Source organism: Takifugu rubripes, chromosome 10, assembly GCF_901000725.2.
Source record: "Takifugu rubripes chromosome 10, fTakRub1.2, whole genome shotgun sequence".
NCBI lineage: Eukaryota > Metazoa > Chordata > Actinopteri > Tetraodontiformes > Tetraodontidae > Takifugu > Takifugu rubripes.
In genome coordinates, this window is record NC_042294.1 from 11,915,132 (window position 1) to 11,937,631 (window position 22,500).

At 48.5% G+C, this 22,500-nt stretch overlaps 4 protein-coding genes across 8 annotated transcripts in view; 2 read left to right on the forward strand and 2 right to left on the reverse strand.

Annotated features, from left to right (window-relative positions):
• Positions 1-8,125, forward strand: part of LOC101074638 (5'-AMP-activated protein kinase subunit gamma-2-like) — an 8,481-nt gene extending 356 nt beyond the window's left edge. The window contains exons 1-14 of one of the 3 annotated variants that reach the window (XM_029842720.1): positions 1-461; positions 1,006-1,205; positions 2,562-2,604; positions 3,116-3,225; positions 3,298-3,379; positions 3,478-3,536; positions 3,940-3,985; positions 4,054-4,108; positions 4,172-4,298; positions 4,489-4,654; positions 4,749-4,786; positions 4,885-5,031; positions 5,718-5,811; positions 5,958-8,125. The exon at positions 1-461 is cut by the window's left edge and continues 285 nt beyond it. In XM_029842720.1, coding sequence (XP_029698580.1) covers positions 1-461; positions 1,006-1,205; positions 2,562-2,604; positions 3,116-3,225; positions 3,298-3,379; positions 3,478-3,536; positions 3,940-3,985; positions 4,054-4,108; positions 4,172-4,298; positions 4,489-4,654; positions 4,749-4,786; positions 4,885-5,031; positions 5,718-5,811; positions 5,958-6,862 — 2,533 coding nt within the window. In that variant the 3' untranslated portion in view covers positions 6,863-8,125. Of the gene's footprint in view, positions 462-1,005; positions 1,206-2,234; positions 2,419-2,561; positions 2,605-3,115; positions 3,226-3,297; positions 3,380-3,477; positions 3,537-3,939; positions 3,986-4,053; positions 4,109-4,171; positions 4,299-4,488; positions 4,655-4,748; positions 4,787-4,884; positions 5,032-5,717; positions 5,812-5,957 lie in introns of those variants that run through there. The other 2 variants (XM_029842722.1, XM_029842721.1) reach the window with 2 other exon arrangements.
• A 1,288-nt stretch (positions 8,126-9,413) lies between these two features.
• On the reverse strand, positions 9,414-15,159 carry xylb (xylulokinase homolog (H. influenzae)). 2 transcript variants are annotated; one of them, XM_003968212.3, is made up of 19 exons: positions 15,001-15,159; positions 14,628-14,710; positions 14,315-14,384; positions 14,152-14,232; positions 13,573-13,659; positions 13,340-13,468; positions 12,586-12,651; positions 12,436-12,508; positions 12,107-12,225; positions 11,952-12,033; positions 11,752-11,792; positions 11,538-11,653; positions 11,165-11,280; positions 11,000-11,073; positions 10,814-10,910; positions 10,636-10,694; positions 10,072-10,159; positions 9,899-9,993; positions 9,414-9,823 (listed from the first exon to the last, which is right to left on the reverse strand). In XM_003968212.3, the coding sequence occupies exons 1-19, from the start codon at positions 15,055-15,057 to the stop codon at positions 9,755-9,757; spliced, it is 1,602 nt and encodes a 533-aa protein (XP_003968261.2). In that variant the 5' UTR covers positions 15,058-15,159; the 3' UTR covers positions 9,414-9,754. The 2 variants fall into 2 exon arrangements, with proteins under 2 accessions (XP_003968261.2, XP_029698604.1); XM_029842744.1 differs by lacking the exon at positions 15,001-15,159 and having other exon boundaries at positions 14,325-14,384; positions 14,628-14,706.
• On the forward strand, positions 15,102-20,595 carry nub1 (negative regulator of ubiquitin-like proteins 1). 2 transcript variants are annotated; one of them, XM_003968211.3, is made up of 15 exons: positions 15,102-15,226; positions 16,639-16,766; positions 16,844-17,011; positions 17,211-17,275; positions 17,348-17,412; positions 17,694-17,834; positions 17,991-18,079; positions 18,166-18,272; positions 18,378-18,564; positions 18,645-18,752; positions 18,871-19,023; positions 19,113-19,259; positions 19,327-19,401; positions 19,474-19,675; positions 20,197-20,595. In XM_003968211.3, exons 2-15 carry the CDS (start codon positions 16,650-16,652, stop codon positions 20,334-20,336), a joined length of 1,764 nt encoding a protein of 587 aa, XP_003968260.2. In that variant the 5' UTR covers positions 15,102-15,226; positions 16,639-16,649; the 3' UTR covers positions 20,337-20,595. The 2 variants fall into 2 exon arrangements, with proteins under 2 accessions (XP_003968260.2, XP_011606475.2); XM_011608173.2 differs by having other exon boundaries at positions 15,137-15,244.
• A 182-nt stretch (positions 20,596-20,777) lies between these two features.
• On the reverse strand, positions 20,778-22,232 carry crygn2 (crystallin, gamma N2). The gene is made up of 5 exons (XM_029842763.1): positions 22,121-22,232; positions 21,688-21,779; positions 21,344-21,500; positions 21,069-21,214; positions 20,778-20,972 (listed from the first exon to the last, which is right to left on the reverse strand). Exons 1-5 carry the CDS (start codon positions 22,139-22,141, stop codon positions 20,837-20,839), a joined length of 552 nt encoding a protein of 183 aa, XP_029698623.1. The 5' UTR covers positions 22,142-22,232; the 3' UTR covers positions 20,778-20,836.
• Positions 22,233-22,500: the final 268 nt, after the last annotated feature.

A 22,500-nucleotide genomic window follows, 5' to 3' on the forward strand; every position in this document is an offset into this window, starting at 1 on the left:
GTGGAAGGAGAAGGAAAGATGGAGTGGGAGGAGGAGGAGTGAACCATATGGAGCAGAAGAAGAGGAAGAGGAGGAGAGGCAGATCAATAGACGGATGACGAGGAGGAAGTCTGAACCATGTGGACAGATGCAGGAAGAGAAGAAAGAATGCAGGAGGAGAGACTCTGTGGAGGAGGAGTGGAGGAGGGGCAGGAGGAGGAACTCCAGCTCAGTGATGATGACAGAGGACAAAGCAGGAGGACACCTAGACAGGAGGTGGACCCGGCGCCGCCGCTCCGAGCCCTGCGGCACGCTGCACATCCAACTACTTCCTGTGTCCAACAGAAAGAGGAAAGAGTTGCTGAAGAGACACGCAGGTGGAATGTCCTGCAGCGAGCTGGTCCAGCCCAGGACAGCAGCAGCAGCAGAGGACAGACACGTCCCCAGAGGTCGTCCACAGCCCGCTGGACCGCTGGACCACAGTGAGCTAAACCATTCTAACCAGAACAACACTCAACCCCGACTCACATCACAACCACACCTGACAGTCTGATGACAGGAAACACTTCAACGTGATTTCCTCCGTAGCTAACGGGAAGTCTCTGGGACAACAATGTTGGGTCCAGTCAGGAAAACGTCGTTCCAGATGCAGTATTTATTCGTGAGGCAAATCTGGGAATCTCATAAATATTGATGAGGAGCCAAACAGGGTGCTCTGTGATTGGCTGGCGTGGCTACCCTGTGGCTCTCCATCCCATCATCACAACAATGTATTCATTGCCATCAGCTTCTCATTTAGATTTTAAATATAAACCTTAATGCATTAAAGTAATGACCAACAGGACTATTATAGGTCAGTATTGATCGACTCCATTTCCTCAGTTCTGTGGAGTTACCCTGTACTGGGCCGCGTGCATGCAGTGACTGTGGTTTCCACCAGGTGGCGCTGTTCTCTGTTTTCCTCTGTCTCTCTTACCCCCCCCCTCTGTTTTGTCCCTCTCTCCTCTTCCCTCTCTGCCCCCCCAGCCCACTGCCTGTCTCCCCCACCACTTCCTCCAGTATTCCAGCTGGAGACGTACCTGTCGGAGCCGCAGCGGTTGGAGACCAGGAGGCTGCGCTCCTTCTCCTCCCCTGCTGACGCCACCCTCAGCTCCTCCTCCTCCGCGTGCATCTCCTCCCGCTCTGCCTCACCTCCTCTGGGTCCAGGTCTTCAGGTCTGGAGGCTGGTGAGTCAAAGGTTGTCCTGATGCTGGTCAGACTGGTTCCTAGTGGACAAACTATGTCTTTTTTCATGACTTTTTAAATGTTAAAAGTAAGTGTTTAAGTGTTTTCAGCATGATTTCATTTTTGTTTGTTGGCATCTGTGAGAAAGCTCACTCTCTGGAGGTCATAAAGGTCAAAAACCACTGGAGGGACGGGCTGTGCACCGAAATATAACCAACATCATTCTAGCCAGTCAGTGACAACATGGCTGGGGGGTCGTGGGGTTAGTGCCCCTGCAGATATGAACACACACTGGTACTGAACAGTGGCGTTAGCGCAGCCATCTGAGCGATATTAGCGTAGCGCAGGTCCACTTTCCATTTTATTGTGCGTTCATGACAGTTGCAGCCACGTTGGTTGTGGCCAGTTTGTCCTGTTTCTTAGTTCAAAGGTCAACAGAAGTGCAGCACTGCATAGTGACTATGTGGCATGACACTCCCTGAGGTGTCGAGTGATTAATAATAACGGAAACATGCACACTTTTACTGTTATCAGTAAATTAAAGTCAACGAGTTTATTTTATTGGTCAAAAAGTTTTGTTTGAAAACTTTTGTACAGGACTGATCTTGATTGCTCGTATAATATTGACCTGTTATTTATATTTGTGAGAGAAATGTGAGTTGAAAATCGTGATTTTTCTGAGGTTAAAATTAAACACACCAATGTTTGGTATTGAGCGACAATCGTCCTCGTCGCAGAAAGATGGCGGATATAGTAGAAAACCTAACATTCAAAATAAAATGTTACAGCAGCGTCTCTTTAAGATTTCGTACGCAAGGAAAAATATCACCAGCATATTGATCGAGCTGTGACACGCGTAGCACAGTTTAATCACGTGTGCACTGTTAAACAAAGGCAAAAACTATTTGAAACAAGATACATTCATCATAATGTGACGGATCTATCGGTAACGTTGTGTTTTATTGTGAAACCTCAAACCGGAAATTGGTTGTGTTAGCACTGCTAGCTTGTTAGCTGTCAGGGCTCCGAGCTGCATCTTTGGCGATGACGCGCGTTCACCGGCAGCTCCGCTCGGTTCCAGCTGGAAAGACATAAGATGGAGCCGCGAAGACTTTATATGATTCACTATTATTGAAAACAACAAAACCAGACAGTAAAAAACTATTGGGATCGTCCACAGACCAACAGGGGCGTTTAATGAGCAGAACCTGCCAAGTAGGTCCACCGTTAGCTAACATTATTTAACCAGTCCTTTTAGCTGCACCAACGGGTGATGATGGAAAACTAACATCCATTTGTAGAATCCAGTTTTCATCAGCCTTCAGAAGCAGTTGATGTGTGATGTTTTTGCTCTGCAGGTGGAGGTTACAGACGTGATGGAGCAGGACACGGATGACCTGGGTAAGACCACCGAGAGGAGACACCATTCCTTCTGACCCACTTTCAGCCGAATAGGAAGCCCTTCCTCTGGTCCGGTCTCTGGTTCTTCGAGTGGATTCTGAGCAACCTTCACTTTCAGCTAGTAGATGGTCATTTACGGCGCTGGTCATGCCCACATCGGCACGCCAACACCTCCAGATGCCTCCTCAGGCCTGTGGCCCCAGGAGGCATCTGCTGCAGCACCATCCACGCACAAATGCTGCACAGCAGTTGTGCGTCACGGTGTCCCAGTGCAAATTCAAGACATGGATGTTTGGCATCACTCCAAACATATAAATACGAGTTTCACTTGGTTTAGAGGACAAACACAATCCCATCCTCAGTGCTCTGTTGCCATGACAACAAACCAGGCATCAGCTCGCAGGCCGTTTGGCTCAGGACTCATCAGTTTGGGCTTTTGAAAACACAGGAAGTGACATCAGAGCAGCTCCTCCACCCGCCCCAGCATCTGAACGTCATATGTGTCTGGCAGGGTCTGGTGGATCCGAGCGAGACATCTACATGCGCTTCATGAAGTGTCACAAGTGCTACGACATCATCCCGACCAGCTCCAAACTGGTGGTGTTCGACACCACGCTGCAGGTGAGACGGCGCCTCAGGTGCTCTGTGAGCCACGCCCACATCCGAAGCCTTGACACCTGTGTTGTTGCCCAGGTGAAAAAGGCTTTCTTTGCTCTCGTGGCGAATGGCGTGAGAGCGGCTCCGCTATGGGAGAGCAAGAAGCAAAGCTTTGTGGGTAAGACTGCGTATGTGTCCTCGTGTTGTCGCTCAGTTACACACATACACACACACACACCTGTTCTCTCTGCTTCATCTGGAATTTCTACTTTTCAGGAATGTTAACCATCACAGACTTCATCAACATCCTGACTAGATACTATAAATCCCCCATGGTAACCAACACACACCGTCTGTTGTTCTATCTTTGTGAGGACCATCAGACACAACCCACCCCAGCCTTTTACTCAACACAACTAAACCCTAAAACCAAACCTAACCTGAACCTTCCAACACACCGTTAACGTTTTGAGGACACATTTACACAGTTTATGATGTTTGTACGTGTTAAAGTCTCAGATCTGTTTGTAGCTTTTGTTCTGAGCTAACCTGGTTGCTAAAGCTTCATGCGGGACAGAACTAGTCCGATCATGTGACAACACACCTGTTCTTTTCGGCTAAATCTTGGATCCTGGTCCAGGGCTCGATGGTTCTGGTTCTGTTAGATTAGACTTTCTTTCCCCCTGCAGAGATTAACGCTAACGCTTCAATCAGCTGAAGCGCGTCTGTTTGTGTCAGGTTCAAATCTACGAGCTGGAGGAGCACAAAATTGAGACGTGGAGAGGTAAGGCCCACCGCACATGGCCTGATTTACCCTGACGTGGCATCATGACCGTGTTCGTCTGTTGGCAGAGCTGTACCTGCAGGAGACCTTTAAACCTCTGGTCCACATCGCCCCCAGTGCCAGGTGTGTGTTTAGATGCTCGTCGCCGTGTTGTGTTGCCGTGTGACTCAGTTGTGTCTCTTGCAGTATATTTGATGCTGTGTACTCACTGATAAAGAATAAGATCCACCGTCTTCCGGTCATCGATCCCGTCAGTGGGAACGCCCTCTATATCCTGACCCACAAGAGGATCCTCAAGTTCCTTCAGCTCTTTGTGAGTCTATTATCAATTAATCACCCATTAATGAGTCACGTGACCGAGCTGGTCTGTTAGAACAGTAGCGTCAGTCTGGTAGCCTAGAATGTTCTTCATCAGGTTTAGAAGTGGCCTGCTATCATGGCAGCCTGCTCTTACATTCTTGTGTGTGTGTGTGTGTGTTTGTGTGTGTGTGTGTGTGTGTGAGGTGTGCGAGATGCCAATGCCAGCCTTCATGAAGAAGCCTCTGGAGGAGTTAGCTGTGGGGACGTATTCCAACATTGCCTACATTCACCCTGACACGCCCCTGATTACGGCTCTGTCTGTGTTCACCCACCGCCGAGTCTCCGCGCTGCCCGTGGTCGACCACAGCGGTAACCATGGACACCAGAATGGTCATCCGTGTGTGTGTGTGTGTGTGTGAGAGAGAGAGAGCGGGAGAGATGACAGTGTGTTCTTTGTCCGCAGGAAAAGTTGTAGACATCTATTCCAAGTTTGACGTCATAGTAAGTTAATGAGCTAATGTGAGGTAACCTGTGTGTTTGTGTTGTCACACACACACACACGCACACACACAAGGATCAACTGTCCAACATGTGTCCAGAATCTAGCGGCTGAGAAGACGTACAACAACCTGGATGTGACGGTGACGCAGGCGCTCCGACACCGGTCGCAGTACTTCGAAGGAGTCATGAAGTGCAACAAGCTGGAAACGTTGGAGACCATCGTGGACCGCATCGTGAAGGCTGAGGTGTCTCTGAGTGTCTCACACACACACACACACACACACACGCACACACACGCACACACACACACACACACACACTCACACACACACACACACACTCACGCACACACACACTCACACACACACACACACACACACGCACTCACACACACACTCACACACACACACACCGTCCCCTTTTCCCTCCCTTGGCCTGTTCACCATTAGGATCTATTTTGTTCTTTTGCATTTGCACAAGTATTAATAAATGTGAATGAAAGAAAGAACAGAAAATCAGAGCTGATCAGACGGAGGCTCAGATAAAAGCTCCCTTTGATCTATCAAAGAACTTCAGCCCCCGATAACATTTGACAACTGGACAGAACCTGAGTGAACTGGGAACAGGCTCCAGAGGGAATCCTTCCCAAAACGCCCCCACATCTGTTGTCGTGGAAATGATAAATGGTGCATTTTATTGATTTGGGGCACGTGCACGACAGCTGCAGGTCACTGAGCTGCACGAGTAGTGGTGGACCACACACAGACGTGGAGGAACTCCCAGATCGGCCCCCATTCAGAGTGTGAACCACCTGAAAACATGTCCTTGATTCTAGTGTCTTCAGAGTAGCCCCCTGTGTGTGTGTGTGTGTGTGTGCGTGTGCGTGTGTGTGTGTGTGTGTGTGTGTGTGTGTGTGTGTGTGTGTGTGTAGGTCCACAGGTTGGTGGTTGTGGATGAGGAGTCCCATATCGTTGGCATCGTGTCTCTGTCTGACATCCTGCAGGCGCTTGTGCTGACACCCGCAGGTGCGTCACCGCTGCTCGTTCTTCATCACAGGCTGAGATTTGCATCTACTGTGGCCTGCTGGGCCCCCTGAGGAGGGCCCCTGGCCCAGGGCCCCCTGGGCCAGGGGTGGTCTTTACAATATACACACATGTATATTTGTCTGCAGGTCTTGGCAGGAAGGAGTCCCTGCCCTCACACACACTGGACCCAGCAACAAGCAACAAGGACCAAGTCCTAGAGCCCAAGACAGACTATGAGCCTGAACCAGAAGAGGACCTGGACCAAAAGTCCAGCAGAACAGACACAGCAAGTCATTCAGCATTTTACCTAGACCAAGAACAAAGACAGGAACCCAGTGCAAAAACAGGGTCAGAAACCACTCCTGGATCAGAGCCCAATGGAGCAGATCAAGACCAGAGACCAGAACCTTGTGTGGACACTGAAAGAGATAGCTCTCTGAAACCAGTGCAGAACCAGGACCAGCAGTCTTATGAACAGGTAGACTGTCCCTCTGAACCACTACAGGACCAGGAGCATCTACTGGACCACGGAGAAACAGAACATCAGCATGAGCCAAATCAAGACCAGAATCAACCAGACGAGGACCATCAAACTGAGCAGCTGACAGAGACAGAAAATAACACTGGTCTTGTAGTTGACCTGGACCAGGAGGTGAGGGAAGGACCAGAAAGTGAGATGGGTGTTGTGTCAAAGGAGGAACAAGAGGAGGAGCCCAGGGAGGAGCCAGAGGAGGAGCCACAGAAGGAGACAGAAGAAGAGCCAGGGGAGGAGCCAGAGGAGGAGCCTAAAAAGGAGCCAGGGGAGGAGCCAGAAGATCCGGGGGAGGAGCCACAGGAGACAGAAGAAGGGCCAGGGGAGGAGCCAGAGGAGGAGCCTAAAAAGGAGCCAGGGAAGGAGCCAGAAGAAGAGCCTGAAAAGGAGCCTAAAAAGGATCCAGAGGAGGAGATAGAAGAAGAGCCAGGGGAGGAACAAGAGGAGGAGCCCAGGGAAGAGCCTGAAAAGGAGCCAGAAGATCCGGGGGAGGGGCCAGGGGAGGAGCCTGTGAAATGATCATCCTCTGAAGCTTTTCCACTGTTTCATTGAATGGGGACGACTTGCTGCAGTGCTGCTGGGACAGACATTCTGTACGTGGGACCAATCACAGAGCTCTAAATGATCCTGTATATTTGCTCACAATGCATCAGATGCAAAGCTTCTTCCTATAGAGTCTATAGTATAGACAGTGGTGCAGAACTCCTCAGCGGTCCCCTTTTTCTATGGGATATGGGCTTTCAATCTTCAGGAGTCTTTCACTTGTTCTTGGGACACCATTTTGCCAGTAGGGGGCGCTGCAGTGGCTTCTGAACAGCCATCACATGATGAGCATGAAGCAAGTCTAAGCACTGAGTCCTGCTTACATCCCACACTGCCATTGACTTTAGTCCCTGTTTCAAAGGTCAGGTTTACTTTTGCTCTTCATCCTGAATCTGTTCACATCACTGCTCCTCCCTCACAAAATCTAGCTTTTATTGTGGAGGAACCACAGGAAATCCAATATTTCAGCTCCTATCCTGAGCAACAGCGCCACCACAGACTTCACAGAAGAACTACATGTACTTTCACGTAGTTCTTCTGAGAGTCGTTGGCAGGATCGTTGGACCACCCAGGTGACCACCCAGATCATTAGCATGCTAATGGTCCACAGGGCTATATTTTCAAGCTCGGTCCCCAGTGAGTTCAGAAGTGAAGAAGCCTCCAGGATAGAAGGTGAAACGTCTTCAAGAGAAGGAAAACTGCCTCGATAACTCTGACCTGGATGATTGAGAATCTAGACAGACATCTAGCAGGAAGGAGCTTTGTCTTTCATGCTGTTTCAAGAGCACAAAGGATTCTGGGAATCGTGGTTTGTAATGCACCAGCTAATGCTACTTGTCTCCATGGTATAATAATTGAAACAGGATTTGTGTGAGGTTTCATTTATTCTCTCGCATTTTCTTAATCTTTTCAGTTGTGTTCAATGAATTTACCATCAAAAAATCGTGAAATTCAAAGATCTGCACCATCTAGCCTGGAGGACATGCTGTTAGTTTGTAACAAAAGCTTCTGTTATTCTTCTCTAAACTGCAGCTTTCTTTGGTTGCAGTCAGATTGAGATTCTTCACTAACAACATGACAGGTAGAGAAAAGCCCCCATGCTGTAGAATCATGAGCTCCTCCAGCATCAGTTCTCCAGGTTGGACCATTGTGACCAGTGTTGTGAGGAGGTCTGAACATTTCAGACCCTCCAGCTGATCCTGAATACTCTTTGTGATATTGACATTTGAATAACAGTGATGTGTATTAGCTCATGCTAACACTAGTGTTACCTGTTGGTGAGTCGCTGTGGAGATTTTACCCTTATAAAAGTTATTTTCCTGTGACTGGTGGTTGTTGGCTCATCTGTGCTACTGACCGTCCAGAGCTTGGTGCCTGTTTCTAGTTCTGGATGCTAATAACGGTTCTGAGCTGCATTCCGCTAACGTCAGTGCGTCACAACAACATTGTTGAAGGTCACAAGTCGAAACATCATCTGTTTTTCTGCCTGAGCGAGATAACGAAGCTCCCAGATCCAAAGTAAAAAGGGGAGGAAAAACTTTAACAAATGAGGGAAACATCTTTATTTCCCAGTTGTCATTGATAAATTGAGCCAATATCAAGTTAAAAATACACTTTGAACATCTTGTGTGAGGGAAAAAAGATCCCAGACCTTCTAAAATGCAGACTTTTAGAAAAAAAAGCAAAGAAAAATCAGTAATCGGCACAATTCAAGTCTTCATTTACAACATGGAAGTTTCTGAAAACTTCTCTCATAAAAAGTTAACAATAAAAGTTTTGTTCCCATAGCAACTATCAAAACCAAGAAAGTCAAATCTGGGGTTTGAGTATTTTCCATGGTCCTTGAATGCAGCACGCTAATTTAATGGCCGAATGTGAATGAGTCCAATAAAAACAAATACATTCATCATCACCCTCATCTTCATCACTGAAGTCTTCAGCAGCAGCACAAACATTAGTGTGACCTTTGACCTGCTGACACCAGTTTACATGTGACCATCAGAAACAACCAGGACAGACAAGAGAGTCATTGTTGCTCTCTCTCTCCCCCTCACACACACACACACACACACACACAGTTGACCTGGTTTCCACGAGCTTGTTTCAAACTTGACCTCGTCTGTTCCTTCTCAGCTGTGGGAGCAGCCTGGCAGCTCCAAGTCCAAGTGAAGCTCAGCCTCAGTAAATAAGACGGTGAATGTGAGTTTATCACTGCTGCAGAAACAGCGACCTCTTCCGGGGACACCGGTCACTACAGCAACAATACCCATCAATCATCAGTCATAAGCGCGTGCACACACACACACTCTGTGACACATGCACGTGTATGAACGCGTGCACACAAGCTCAGTCTCAGCTTGTCCTCACATCTCTTCTTCCCTCTCAGCCACGTAACCTGCATTAACCTGCATTAACCTGCATTAACCTAAGATTCCCTCTAGCAGAGGTCTCTCCATGTCGCCCACATTCTCACTGTTTCCACTCCATCATTTCTTCTGTGGCCAGAAAAAAAACACATTTCAGACGCTTTTGTTTGTACCTTTTAATCATTTTCATTAAAAATGTATCAAAGAACACCATTTCGATCACAAGCAGGTTTAATTTGACAAATCTGAGTCAAAGCATTCCTGAGTGTAACTGAATATAAAGAGTAAATTTGTAAAGTTATTTTTATTTTGTTCTATCACTACTAATCTACCAGCTGTGGTTAACCAGCACTAACCTAACCAAAGGCAAGGTCAGCTACTTCAGAGGTTACTCAGAGTTCTGATGAAAGCAGCTTTGTCTGATTTTATTATTTCTCTCTCATCAACTTCTTCGGTTCCTCACGCCGGGTTCTTCAAACGAAATAACCGATGTTCTGCTGGCTCAGGGGTGCATCTTCTGCAGAACTCTGTCCTCCAAACGGGCGTAACGCTTCAGCATGTGGTCATAAACCTGCAGCACACCTGAATCATCAGCCGCAGGATGATTCTTAGCGTGTATGTGTGTGTGTGTGTGTGTGTGATATACCTGCTGGGCTCTGGGATCAGGCGTCACTGCCAGGTGGGGTTCCTGAGCATGTTTTACCACATCAGCAAATGAAACTCCAGATTCTGCAACCAGACCTACAACAGAGCGCCCAGACAGCAAGAATCTGTCGCGTGCTCTTCACGTTATGGCGGCGTTTCGAGTGTGTGCATTACTATGCAAAGCTCTGTAGGCGGAGCCAAGGCAGGTGGAGTTTGACACATCGATGGTGTAAACGGGGGCGTTGAACACGTCCGACAGGACCTGCAGCAGGACACAAAATTGTCATACATCTTGGTGTTAATGACGCCAAATTATGCTAATCAGAAGTCACTAAAATGAATGTGGACTCCACTGATGAAATGTGTAGCCGCACGTCGTCAGTGGTGGGTAACGAGGTGGTGCGTGCAATAGCCAACCCCCCCCCCGATGGTCCTAATCCTTGAGAAAGTCGCTCCCAGCCAATTAGGCGACTACCTCCAAAGCAATAGATTGAGGATTTAGAGCTCATGGCAGCACAGAAGATCCCTAATGATCTCCGTCCAGCGTCAGATAAAGGGCGGATGTCTGTTCCTGTCCCGTCAGATATAACCCACAAACCAACTGAACTGCTCACGGGTCACTTTACAGTACCAGCAGAACCCTGTGAGTGCATGTCAGGTGATGATTTATTACAAATCTGAACCTTTCATAATCCTTTACGAACCATCAGACCCCCCCAGAGTCATGTGATCACTGACCTGCAGGATGTCTCTGTTCGAGGAAGCTCCTCCTGTCGCCAACACACAGGTTCCTGGGACTGGAAACAGACACACACTTGTCATTCAGTCATGTGTGATACTGTAGTCACTGAGGGGGTGGAGCTACTGAGGGGGTGGAGCTACGGAGGGGTGGAGCTACGGAGGGGGTGGAGCTTACTGATGGAGTATCCAAGCCTTTCAGCATAGAGTCTCCGAGACAGGAACTGACCTTCCACCAGAGCTCGGACCTCCATCTGAGGACTCAGTGAGGTCACCTGCAAGAAATGAGACGGTAAATAGAACATTAGGCAATTAGGACTGTGGCATCCATCACCATCATCATCATCATCGTTTGTCTGTACACCTGAGTGTCATCTGTGCCAAACAGGTGAACACCAACTGCAGGAGGAGTGATCTCCATACTGTCAAAATAAAAGCCTGGAGATAAAAAATCAATCAATCAATCAGGCCTGAGAAAAAGGGTGAAGTTGTGAAACATTCGAGACAGGTAATAGACATTAAAGCGTACCGATGTTGCCATGGTTACCAAGTGGCGTCGCTCTCAAGGCATCAGAAAAACGTTCCCATGATCCTCCAGCACACTCGTCTCTGATCCGTTCCCTCGTCAGAGAACCATTTTTAAAGCTGACACACACACACACACACACACACACACGAGTCAGCCATTAAAGACTGGCCTCTTAATTGGTGCATTTCTTGATGTGAAACATTGATACTGTTTAGAAGTTCTACTAATTTATATTAATGAGGAGAGAAGCTTCAGAAATAAGTTGGATTCCAGTTACAATCCTGAGCGCATACTCACGTTTGAAAGGCTGTTTCTCTGTGTGTAAGAGTGTGTGTGTGTTTCTGTGTGTGTGTGTGTGTGTGTGTGTGTGTACCACAGCAGAGCCATGTATTCCTGCCACTTGATGGGGTTACAGAAGACGTGACCTTCTGTAGCAGGACAGGGCTGCTGAATCCACGTAAACACGGTGTCGCTTGTACCCAGACTCACCTGAAGACACACACGTGCACACGCACACGCACATGCACACATATGTAGGTGTACAGGCAGGCTAGGGAGTTCCCCAAAGAAGTGTCAGGTGAACTTACAGCAACGTCCCCGGGCTGGAGTCTCATTCCTGCCAGAGATGCTGGGAGAAAAACACACACATCAAGGGCTCCGAACCCATGGCCCCGGGGCCTCCAGTGTGAACTGGGGGTCATTTAAAACGTATCTCTGTGTAGATTGTTGAACACAACACACCACCAGCCAGCCACTGGGCCACCTCCCACAGGGGGACAGTTCCTACCTGGGTTGTCTCCAGTGAAAGTCACCACGCTGCAGCTCTTGGAGAAACCATATCGGTGGACAAAGTAGGCAGAAATACGACCCTGCAGCAGGAAAAACATGGAATTTTTATGTCTCTCCTCATGTGAAAAAGAAACCAGCGTGTCCCCGACTCACCAGTACGGATGTGGAGGGCTGCGGTTCTCCCAGGAGTCGGTCCAGATGAGGAGCGGTAGCATCCAGGCAGATTTGTGACCACGCTCTGCTCCGTATATCCAACAGATTCATCCCTGAACCTGCACAGCAAGAATCAACAGGCAGGTTTAAAGGAATAATAACCCAAAGATGAAAATTCTGCTGACAAGATTCAGCTCAGCAAACCTGGCTAAGCTAATACGAAGCCCTGTGAATGATGAACCCAGTGCAGACGTATTCTCAGCAGAGCTCACAGCTCACCTGCACTTAGCTAGTAATTAATAAACAAAGTGTTTTTATAAAAATAGTACCATCGCTGAAGTCTACAGCAGCATAATCACCAAGGAAGAGGGAGGCAGCAAAGCTGCTGACCAATGAGATCCTCTGCATGTACAAAAACATCCCAGAATATGAATCATTAGTGATGTCAGAGACCACAGGAGACACAGCAACAGTCCCACCTCTGTGTCCTGGTACTCCCGCGAGCACGTCTGCCACATTTTAGCGATCTGGTTTCCAGTGAAACGCTGCAGACACAAAGCTGATGATAATTAGCAGTTGTAGTAACATCCCAAAGAGACAGTGTTATTATTGAGAGAGAGACGGCGGACATGAGGACAGGGGGACACGAGGACAGGGGACACGAGGACAGGCGGACACGAGGACAGGGGACACGAGGACAGGCGGACACGAGGACAGGGGACAGGCGGACAGGGGGACACGAGGACAGGGGGACACGAGGACAGGGGGACACGAGGACAGGCGGACACGAGGACAGGGGACACGAGGACAGGGGGACACGAGGACAGGCCGACAGGGGGACACGAGGACAGGGGGACACGAGGACAGGGGGACAGGCGGACATGAGGACAGGCCGACAGGGGGACACGAGGACAGGGGGACAGGCGGACACGAGGACAGGGGGACACGAGGACAGGCGGACACGAGGACAGGGGGACACGGGGACAGGCGGACACGAGGACAGGGGGACACGAGGACAGGCAGACATGTGGACAGGGGGACACGTGGACAGGTGGACACGAGGACAAGGGGACACGAGGACAGGGGGACAGGCGGACACGAGGACAGGGGGACACGTGGACAGGCAGACACGTGGACAGGGGGACACGTGGACACGAGGACAAGGGGACACGAGGACAGGGGGACAGGCGGACACGAGGACAGGGGGACAGGCGGACACGAGGACAGGCAGACCTCATAGGCTCTGGATCCTGTAATTTCAGCCAGCCTCAGGGCGCCCCCTACTGCTGTTTGTAGGACATTACACTGCTGAGAGCTGCTAGAGTCCATCCATACAGGAGAGTTCAACACTGAGAAGCTGTCCTGTACACACACACACACACACACACACACAATAAGACAGAGAATAATAAACACAGACACAATATAACACACAATAAGACAAACACACATGATAAAACACACACCTGCAGCAGCTGGTGCAGGTTCTGCTCCGGGTCCAGGTTTTTCAGGGTCTGAGCTGCTCCAGTCTTCCAGTACACGCTGCCATGTTGCTGAGCAACCAGTATTAAATAAGTGAATTGGCGTTTGTTTGTCCTACTCTGCTTCAGTCGATGAGCAAAACTGAGTCGACATAAATGCTAATGCAGAGGTGCTGCAGCTACAGTAGTTATTAATAACTTTCCTTTATCAGCACTTTTCTGTACACTCACGAAGGCTGTTAGCATTAGATATTTAATAAATATCAGTTAAAATCAGCGGGCAAAAAAGACAAAAGAAGCAAAAGAAGTGAGGAGAGTTTTGGTTTTGGTCATTTTAAACAGGGGTTTGGATATGAAGGGGGTGACTGTGGTGCCCAGACAGGGCTAAAATGTGTCCGACAAATGATGAAAAATGTTGCAATCCATATAACATTGTAACATTTAATTACTGTGAATTAATTAGGCGCACATGTCCAAGGAGGCGAGTACCTGGACGCCGCACCCTCACCCCGTTTATGAATTAGGTTCCTAAGTGATGAAACATCCCAACATTCTTTCCCTCACCTGACCAGCACCTGACAAGGCTCGGACACGGGAGAAGTCAAATCCCGCCCTCTTCATGCGGTCCAGGAGCAGGTCCAGAGCCTGACGACAGACTCAGCGTTACGCCGACTGAAAGGTGGCGCTTTAGGGGTGAAAGCCCTTCGTTTGTGTGTCTGTGTGTTACCTTCACCCACATCAGTACAGGCGAGGTGACCGTGAGGCCGTCAGCATGAACGTGAACGCCTCCACGAGTACTGACAGAACAACAGACCGTCAGTGTCAAAATAAAATACCTGTACGCCATCGTGACTGCTTGATAAAATATAGTTTTTATTTATTGCACGCGAAAGTAAAACTTCAAACCATTTTCTAGATGGAAATACTCATTCAGTGAAACAATGATGAAATCCATCTAATTGATATAATATTATATATATAAAATAACCACAAACCTGCAACAGAATAAACTGTGATTAAACAGAACTATGGTACGTTACCTGAACTCAGGTAGCTCAGAGTCAAACTGAACATTGTTCTGATGAATTACAGCCAGGTTCTCATCGATGGCCACAACCTTCAACTTCAGACAAAAGAACAAAAGCACATCAACATCTGGACCCAGTCTGTGTTCAAGGTGCAGCTGCAAAAGCAGAGTGCACGTGCACATGTAAGCATGCACATGCATGCGCAGCTGAGCTGATTTTTAATGTGTATATCTGGAAGAACGGCATTGACTACTTTGTAATCAGATGTTTAACTATCCAAGTGCACAGTTCACGTTCGCCTCAGAAACTCTGAAAAAGGTCAAAGTTCACCATTTTCCAAAGGTGCATCCGGGCCTCTCGCGCATGTAATAAAACCCAGTCTCACCTGTTGCGTGCTGAAGTCGAAGCCTAAGAACACAGGAGGGTTCGGCTCGATAGACATGTCCCTCTGTGGTGCCGAACCGACCCAATTGAAAAGCTGGCCGTGCTGCGGTCACGTGACCAGACCGGATATGCGCGACATTAACCGGAACCGGAAACAACAATTCCGTCAACAGAAACAATTACGGAGGAGTTGAGAAAATAGAATGTGACAAGGACGACCATTAAAGGTACACTTTGGTGCTCAGGTCTGTTTGTTTTCACGCCTCTAAATTCATACATATGTGTATTTAAGCCTTTAAAATAGAAACCGGTGACGCTGGAAAAGGCGACGTGGCTAATGTTGGCTAACTGCGTCACAGATGTGACTCGCTACATATTTTATTCCTAACTTTGATTTATTAACAATGATTTCTTTACAGCATACAATGGCATGCACAGTAAAACAATGAACACCTCTCTTTAAGATTATACCTTGAGAAATAGTGTCATAAAATGAGTCAAAGAAAGAAACTGAATAGTTCTGCATACTTTTGTTTGCTGCAGGGTCCTCGAGTATTTTCGCTTTTTCTTAGAGATTTAGCACGTTTTTTCTTAGAGATTTAGCACGTTTTTTCTTAGAGATTTAGCACGTTTTTTCTTAGAGATTTAGCACGTTTTTTCCTAGAGACAATGAGGTGATGGTCCATAGGAGGAATTTATCAACCAGAAAAAGGGGCTTTGCTTTGCTCCACTTGGGTGAAAGAGTTGCCATGAGTTTCAGGTTGTTCACATCCTGTATGTTAACACAAGTTTCTCTTGTGAGAGCAGAAAATTACATTTTGTTCACTATCAGAGCTGCAAAATATCCCAGAATATTGCAACGGAAGCAGAGACAAAAGCTATTTTCGGTTTCACAAGTTACTAAACTCAACATTAAAGCTCATTCTTAGCAGCTCTTTGGATGTGCAGATATTCTTCGTAACCTCGGGCTTATAAGATAAGTGATATATTTAGTTCTTGAATTGTTCATGTCTAGTTTAGAAAAGAGTTGCCCTTTATAATGACCTTTTATCTCGGCCTGAAGCCATGTATGACATTAGAACGATCTCAAGCCAAAGTTCTTTATGCAGGAATGGCACCGACACTGTAGTTCCAAGATCTTTGGCTCTTTCTGTCTTCTTGCCATGAATGTTGCCAGGATTGTGGATTTTGTTCCCATTTAAAAGTGTCGGTGTTTCTCAGGAGGCACCAGGAGCAGCTGGGGTGGAAGCGCCTCATTTCCATGTTTGTGTCTCCAGACGGTCGGTTATGGCAGCGATCCCGAGGCCAGGAGTGTGTTACATCTGCCAGAACTGCTCTAATAAACATCCACTGTCCACGAGACATTCTACTCACGCACGGCTGGAAATGGAGATAGAAGTGGAAATAGATTAAATAGAAATAGATGGAAATAGATGTACTGCATATTAAATCTCTGTTGTTAAGCCTAACCACATATTGAGCTTAGATTTAGTGAACAACTTTGTCCTCTAAAGTTGAGGTTTCACTGGTTGGTCGTATTAATTCCGAGGTATTTCAAACAAGGCTGATGGAAATATGGTCGCAGTCATGTAAATTCCCATTTATTATTATTATTATTTATCCACGGGGAACTGTGCAGGCTTTCAGACCATGGCAGAACTGAATCTGGCAGCAAAGCTGAAGAACCAGCTGAAGCAGGAGAAGATCCACCTCTGGAACCCTCCATACACGGATGACCAGCACCAGGCCGGACAGCAGCACATGCAGGTCAGCCGGGGGAGGGACGGCCCGCCCAATCCCTGTTATCTGCTCATTCACATTCACGCTTTTGATTGTGTCGTTAGGAGCTGGCGCAGCGTTATTCCTCGCTGCTGGCCCTGCAGGTGTCGGACGTAGGGGGCGCTCTTGAGTCGATCAGAGTTCAGGCAGTGAACCGGTTGAGGGGAAACAAGAGATTCAGGGAGCTGAACATGGCCACCGTGGAGCTGCTGCTGCCCAGAGACAGCAGGAAGGTTTGGATGTCTACACACCACAAAAATGATGATGCAAGGCTGGATTCCAGAGTGATGGTTCAATATTTCACAGCTAAAGAAACAGCTTAGCCTTAATGGAAATGTTCCACACAGATTCAGAATTTACAGCTTTAGCGTTCCTGTTTAATGTGTATTTTCAATCAAATATTTAACGTAATTGTTGTTTGTACTCTATTAGGACAATAAGGCAAAAACTCTCATAGAGACACGGTTGGATGTCCTGGTTCAGCAGCTGATGGACAGGTGCTCTCATCGTGGCACACACACTTTTCTAGAAGGACACACAAGTGATCAGCTGTGTTGGTGTGTTTGCAGGATTGGAGAAGAGTTTGGTCTCAAATCCATCAAACTGATCCTGAATGGAAAAACCTTGATCCCAGGTTTGTTTCTCTTGCTACGATTTGGATTATTATTATTATTATTAGGCTCGGTTTCAGCTCCAGTCCAGACAAAACATGGTGTCAGAACCCTTTCAGAGCACTGCCATGGTTCCTTTGAGCAAGGTACTGAACCCAGAAAAGGCTCACATAGCAGCAGAACTGGCGACCAGTTACTGGGTTCAGGGGGTAGTTACTGTCTCACATAGGTCCGATTGGCTTGGATTTCCTTCCCCCTAATCAATAAAATCCTAATTTAAAAAGTGTGTGTGTGTGTTTGTTAGATCAGACGCTGGACACACAGGGTGTGAAGAACCACAGTAAGATGATGGTTCTGAAGGTGACTGACGGAGAGGAGGAGAAGAACCACCAGCACGAGAGCATCCAAAGAACCCAAAAAGGCTTTCAGATTTTGTCTGAACGAGGTAATGCCGACTCATGTTTGCTCTGAAAAGCCCCGGTTTTAAAACTGGGGGATTTAGAGTCTGCTGGTGATTGACGACATGTGACTGTGTGTTACTGGTGTTGTGCTCGTGCTCCCTTCAGTCAGCTGACAGTAATCTGAGACTCTGATTGGTCAGATGGCAGTGAGGATCCAGACACCTCACCATTCCTGGAAATAGCTGACCAGAAGGGAGAGCCTCTGAAGGTTCCACACAGTGAGAAGAAGGTTTGCTCTCTGGATTTGCACCATCACCTGCAGTGGTGGATAACAAACTTCCTGTGAGCGAACCTGTTTGTTCACCCTCCTCCCAGGCGCTGATCCTGGCCATGGGTTTCCATGAAAAGGGTCGTTCCCTGATGAAGAAGAAAGAGTTTGAGAAGGCGCTCTGTCACCTGCTGCAGGCTGACCATCACTTCAGGTGTGTCACCGTCCTCCGTGCTGGACCTGCTGGACCCGGCCGGTGCCATATTCGCAGGCTCCGCCCATGACTGGTGTTAACATGACTGTGGTGGATGGTTTCCAGCCAATGTGGCTCAGCGCTGCTCCGGTCCGTGGACAACTTTGCTGTGCTGCAGCTGGACATCGTGTGGTGCTACCGAGCTCTGAAGGCTTTGACCTGCCTGGACGATGCCAGGAGGCGCCTACAAAGCGCCGAGGACTGTTTCCTGCAGTGCTACGGGCAGCGGCAGCAGAGGCTGCTCATGATCAAGGTACAAACAAGCATCAACCCACCGAAACGGCACACGCGCTCGCACCTCCCGCCAATCTCACCACTCAACTGTGTTGTCAGGGCAACACAGGCAGGGAGGACGTCTTGTTCCTGCGGCTCTACCTCCTCCAGAGTCTCCTGTCGTACATTGAAGGAAACGACTTTCTGGCTAAACAACAACTAGACAAAGTTGGTTTTGCTTGTTCATTCGTCATTTTAATTTCATAACTGCGACTGGGAACGATGTTGGCTTCACTATTCTGTGTCTGTGTCTGTGTGTGTGTGTGTGCGCCTGTTCCCGTATCAGGTAGAGTCGCTATATCGTCGTGTGGGTCTGGACTCGGAGAAGATGACTCAGCTCATGATTTTGGGGTTCACGGATAGAGAAGCAAGACTGGGACTCAGAGCCTGTCAAGGAAATGTGGAAGAAGCCGCCATTTACATCAGCAATCAGAGACAGGTAACACACACACACACACACACACTGACCCACACGGCCAGGTGAGGTGAGTTCTGAGGGGAGATGAGCTGTTTTTGTCTCTTGATCAGGAGAAAATTGAGCAGAGGCAGAGAGAGAGAATGAAAAGAAGCAGACGGTTAGAGGTCATCTCCACCCTCGCTGAGCTGGGATACTCGAGGAGAGACGCTAGCAGAGCCGCACACCTCGCCGAGGGAGACCTGGACAAAGCTTTGGGGGTCTGTCAGACACGAAGAGGTCTACCTGTAGAGGGCATCAGCTGATTTGCTCTGCATGTGCTTTCAGATCCTGCTGGACTCGGGTCCACCAGTTCTGTCCAGCCACACCTCAGAAGGCGTCAGTGCAGACAAGCTGGAGCAGGTGTGCAGCTCTCTGATGATTGGTCTAAACGTCTGCAGTGCTGTGTGATCGACTCTGCCTCCGTCCGTGCAGTTGTTGTACCTCGGCTTCGAGCGAGACTCATCCAGAACAGCGCTCCGGTTGACGGGAGGAGACGTCCAGTCGGCCACCCAGCTGCTGATCGACCACCAGGGCGTCCTCTCTGCAGAGCTGCTGTCCGCGTCACAGCCGGCCGGGTCCTCATCGAGCCCTTCGCCCTCGTCTGAAGAGCCCAGCACCTCCTCCATCTCCGCAGGTGAAGCACCACTGATGATATGTGATGAGTGGCGGTCCAGGCTGGTTGTAGTGGCTGGTCCAGTGTAGACCCACATCCACAGGGTGGAATGTTGTCAAATATCTAGATTAATTCATGAGCTGGCACTATAATTATACCGTTATAAACTACAGGGGTGGATTAATTACATGACGCGATGCCTCACGTTCAAATAGTTGCTAGTTCAGCAAGATAAAACCCTCAATCGGTCCCGTGAATAAGTAGCATCAACCTAGCGATTAAACACACTAATATCTGCTTCATTGTGTGTAATGGAGAACCGTGCCAGCATAGTGCACGCCTTCATCTTTAGATTGTTCCTCTCACTACATTAGGCACCAGGTAGCTTTAGTCAGCTCCTTACCCAGAATGCACCTGGGTGCTTCCCCCCATATCAGACCGCCACTGTGTGATTGATGCTGGTAAATATTCCTTCTCTTATGTAGATAATGAAGCTAATATGGAGTTTTCCCAATTCTAACTCTCCACTTTTTAATGACCAGAGGAGAACGAGCTGGTTAACGAGGCGTTGGAGGACATCTGTCCCCATGAGGAAGATTATCTGGATCTGACTCTGGAGGAGGAGAGCGAGCTCATCAACACCATGAAGGGATACCTGAAGTCAGCATCAGGCACGCCATGACTGCAGCTGGACCGGTGCCGTGGGCCCAACTGGACCGGGGCCGTGGGCCCAACTGGACCGGGGCCATGGGCCCAACTGGCCCGTTTTTTAGGCTGATGGGGGATCAGTTTGAGGAGATGGCTCATGTTGTTCTTGTCTGTTTGTCACCAATCATGAAAAAGCATTTCTGGTTCTGAAATGTCCAAAGAACTTTGCTTCAATGAGAAGTTAAAACTTCACGTAGTTTTAATAAAGAAAGCGAAGTTTGTGTGGAGCCTGATGAGGAACATGCTGCCTGTTTGACGCTCGTGACCCATCTCAACATTTTAAACGTATTTTTTAACTCTTTTACTGAAGTGTCTGAGTGAACAGAACCTTTGCGGACCTCTACATTAGTGACGACTGGAGCTCGCACCGTTCGGGTCGGATGATCTGAGCACACAAAACACACGAGAACCTTTTGAATAGAAACGGTTTTCCTCTGAAAGGCTGTTTATTGATCGTGTCGTAGAGCTCGGACTCTAAAAGTAGTTGACGACCCTGCGGATGGACTGAATGTTCGGGTTCTGGGCCTGCCACTCGTTATGGCTGCTGTAGTCGCCACGCTCCACCACATACATCCGACCCCGGAAGTTGGGCTCCTCGTACATCACCCAGCTGTGGACACAGAGCAGAGGTCAGGGTGGCGCCGGGGGTCCGGCACTTCCTGTTTGTGAGGCTGTTTGTGTGTTTGTGTGTTTGTGTCAGACTCACGCGCCGTCGCCGAACACCTTGACTGAGTTGATGCAGTTCTTGGAGAAGCCTCGGCTCTGCAGGAACGGGGTGTCATCACAGATCTCCACACACTGACCGGCGAAGTTACAGCCGTCGAACAGCTCGATGCGATAATGTTCTCCGTGCTGGGGGAGGCACACAGACGCCATCGCGTGTCACCACAGTAAGAAACCACTTCGAGGTGGAGTTTGTGATGAAAACGTGTGGCCGCGACCTTCGTCAGCGCCACACGACCTTCAGCTGAACATCCGTACCATGCGAATGGGTTTGCAGGAGCCCATGTGGTCGTTGTGGGAGTTCCACCTCTGGAATTCTGGGTACTCCCCATGTTCCAGGATGTATTGCTGACCCTTGAAGTCCGGGTGGTCAAAGCAGATCCAGGCGCCGCTCTCCACACGGATTGAGTTCACCCTGAAAACGTCACAGGATGTAAGGGTCATGTGAGCCGCCAGCAGAACCAGACCAGAACCGCAGTTCTGTCGTACGACATTGTCATCTCAAAGGAGCCCTGCTCATTAAATATGCTGGCCCCACCCACACTGATGGTGTAGTACACATGGACTGTGTGTGTGTGTGTGTGTGTGTGTGTGTTCCACGCCTGTTCATGAAGCCCCGATCCTGGAAATTGTCACATTCTCCGCGGACCTCCAGCTTCCTTCCAGTGAAACATTTCCCTTCGTAAAAGGTAATCTGGAGGGAACAAACGCATCATCATCGGCAAAGATCGGCTTGAAAAGAAATTCCCATCAGCCTAAAATCAGGAAAACTGCAGGATTGGAACTGAAAAGTCAAACTGGTAATGACATTTTTGTTTTGGACCGTAGTCCTAGTGGACCTGGGGGGTCTGGAAATCTGCAGATTCACCAAAACAATGCTTCAGAAAAAAGATTCATCTAATTTACACACACACACACACGAGAGCATGATCAGGCTGATGTTACATGATGTCACCTGTCTGAACACACAAAATAAAGTCGGCATCCAACAAATAGACCCGGAACGTCTTTATTCCGAGCTGACTGGACACTCACCATTCCAGAGTATTGCGACATTTTCACCCTTCGACGCCGTCCAAGCAGAGACGCACCGACACACAGTGTAACAGACGCCAAGTTGGAGCCCCCGATATATACGAGTGGGGGGTGGGGGGTGGGGGGCAGAGTTCACCACACAAAGGAGGAGGCTTTAATAGATAGTGCTGATGCCGTGCTTCCTCTTCATCCTGGCGTGTCTGCTGATTCTGCTGGGTGTGTGTGTGCGTGCCTGTGTGGGCGTCTATAGAAGGCCCAAATGTGCAGGATCAGTGCCCCTAAAACTCGGGCCAAGCACATTCTATTGACACACGTTTACCTTCAAATAATCGCCTGTTTTTATGGTTAATGGACGATTGTTCTGCAAATGAGACTCAGTT

Coding starts and splice junctions, on each gene's coding strand:
- xylb (XM_003968212.3), bottom strand. CDS start 15,057: ATGTCTATCGAGCCGAACCCTCCTGTGTTCTTAGGCTTCGACTTCAGC. Junction 14,711..15,000: donor TCGACTTCAGCACGCAACAG/GTGAGACTGGGT, acceptor TTTTGTCTGAAG/TTGAAGGTTGTGGCCATCGA. Junction 10,695..10,813: donor AAGGCTTGGATACTCCATCA/GTAAGCTCCACC, acceptor GTCTGTTTCCAG/TCCCAGGAACCTGTGTGTTG.
- nub1 (XM_003968211.3), top strand. CDS start 16,650: ATGGCAGAACTGAATCTGGCAGCAAAGCTGAAGAACCAGCTGAAGCAG. Junction 17,413..17,693: donor TGGAAAAACCTTGATCCCAG/GTTTGTTTCTCT, acceptor TGTGTTTGTTAG/ATCAGACGCTGGACACACAG. Junction 17,835..17,990: donor TCAGATTTTGTCTGAACGAG/GTAATGCCGACT, acceptor CTGATTGGTCAG/ATGGCAGTGAGGATCCAGAC.
- crygn2 (XM_029842763.1), bottom strand. CDS start 22,141: ATGTCGCAATACTCTGGAATG. Junction 21,780..22,120: donor TGTCGCAATACTCTGGAATG/GTGAGTGTCCAG, acceptor TGTTCCCTCCAG/ATTACCTTTTACGAAGGGAA. Junction 20,973..21,068: donor AAGGTGTTCGGCGACGGCGC/GTGAGTCTGACA, acceptor CTGTGTCCACAG/CTGGGTGATGTACGAGGAGC.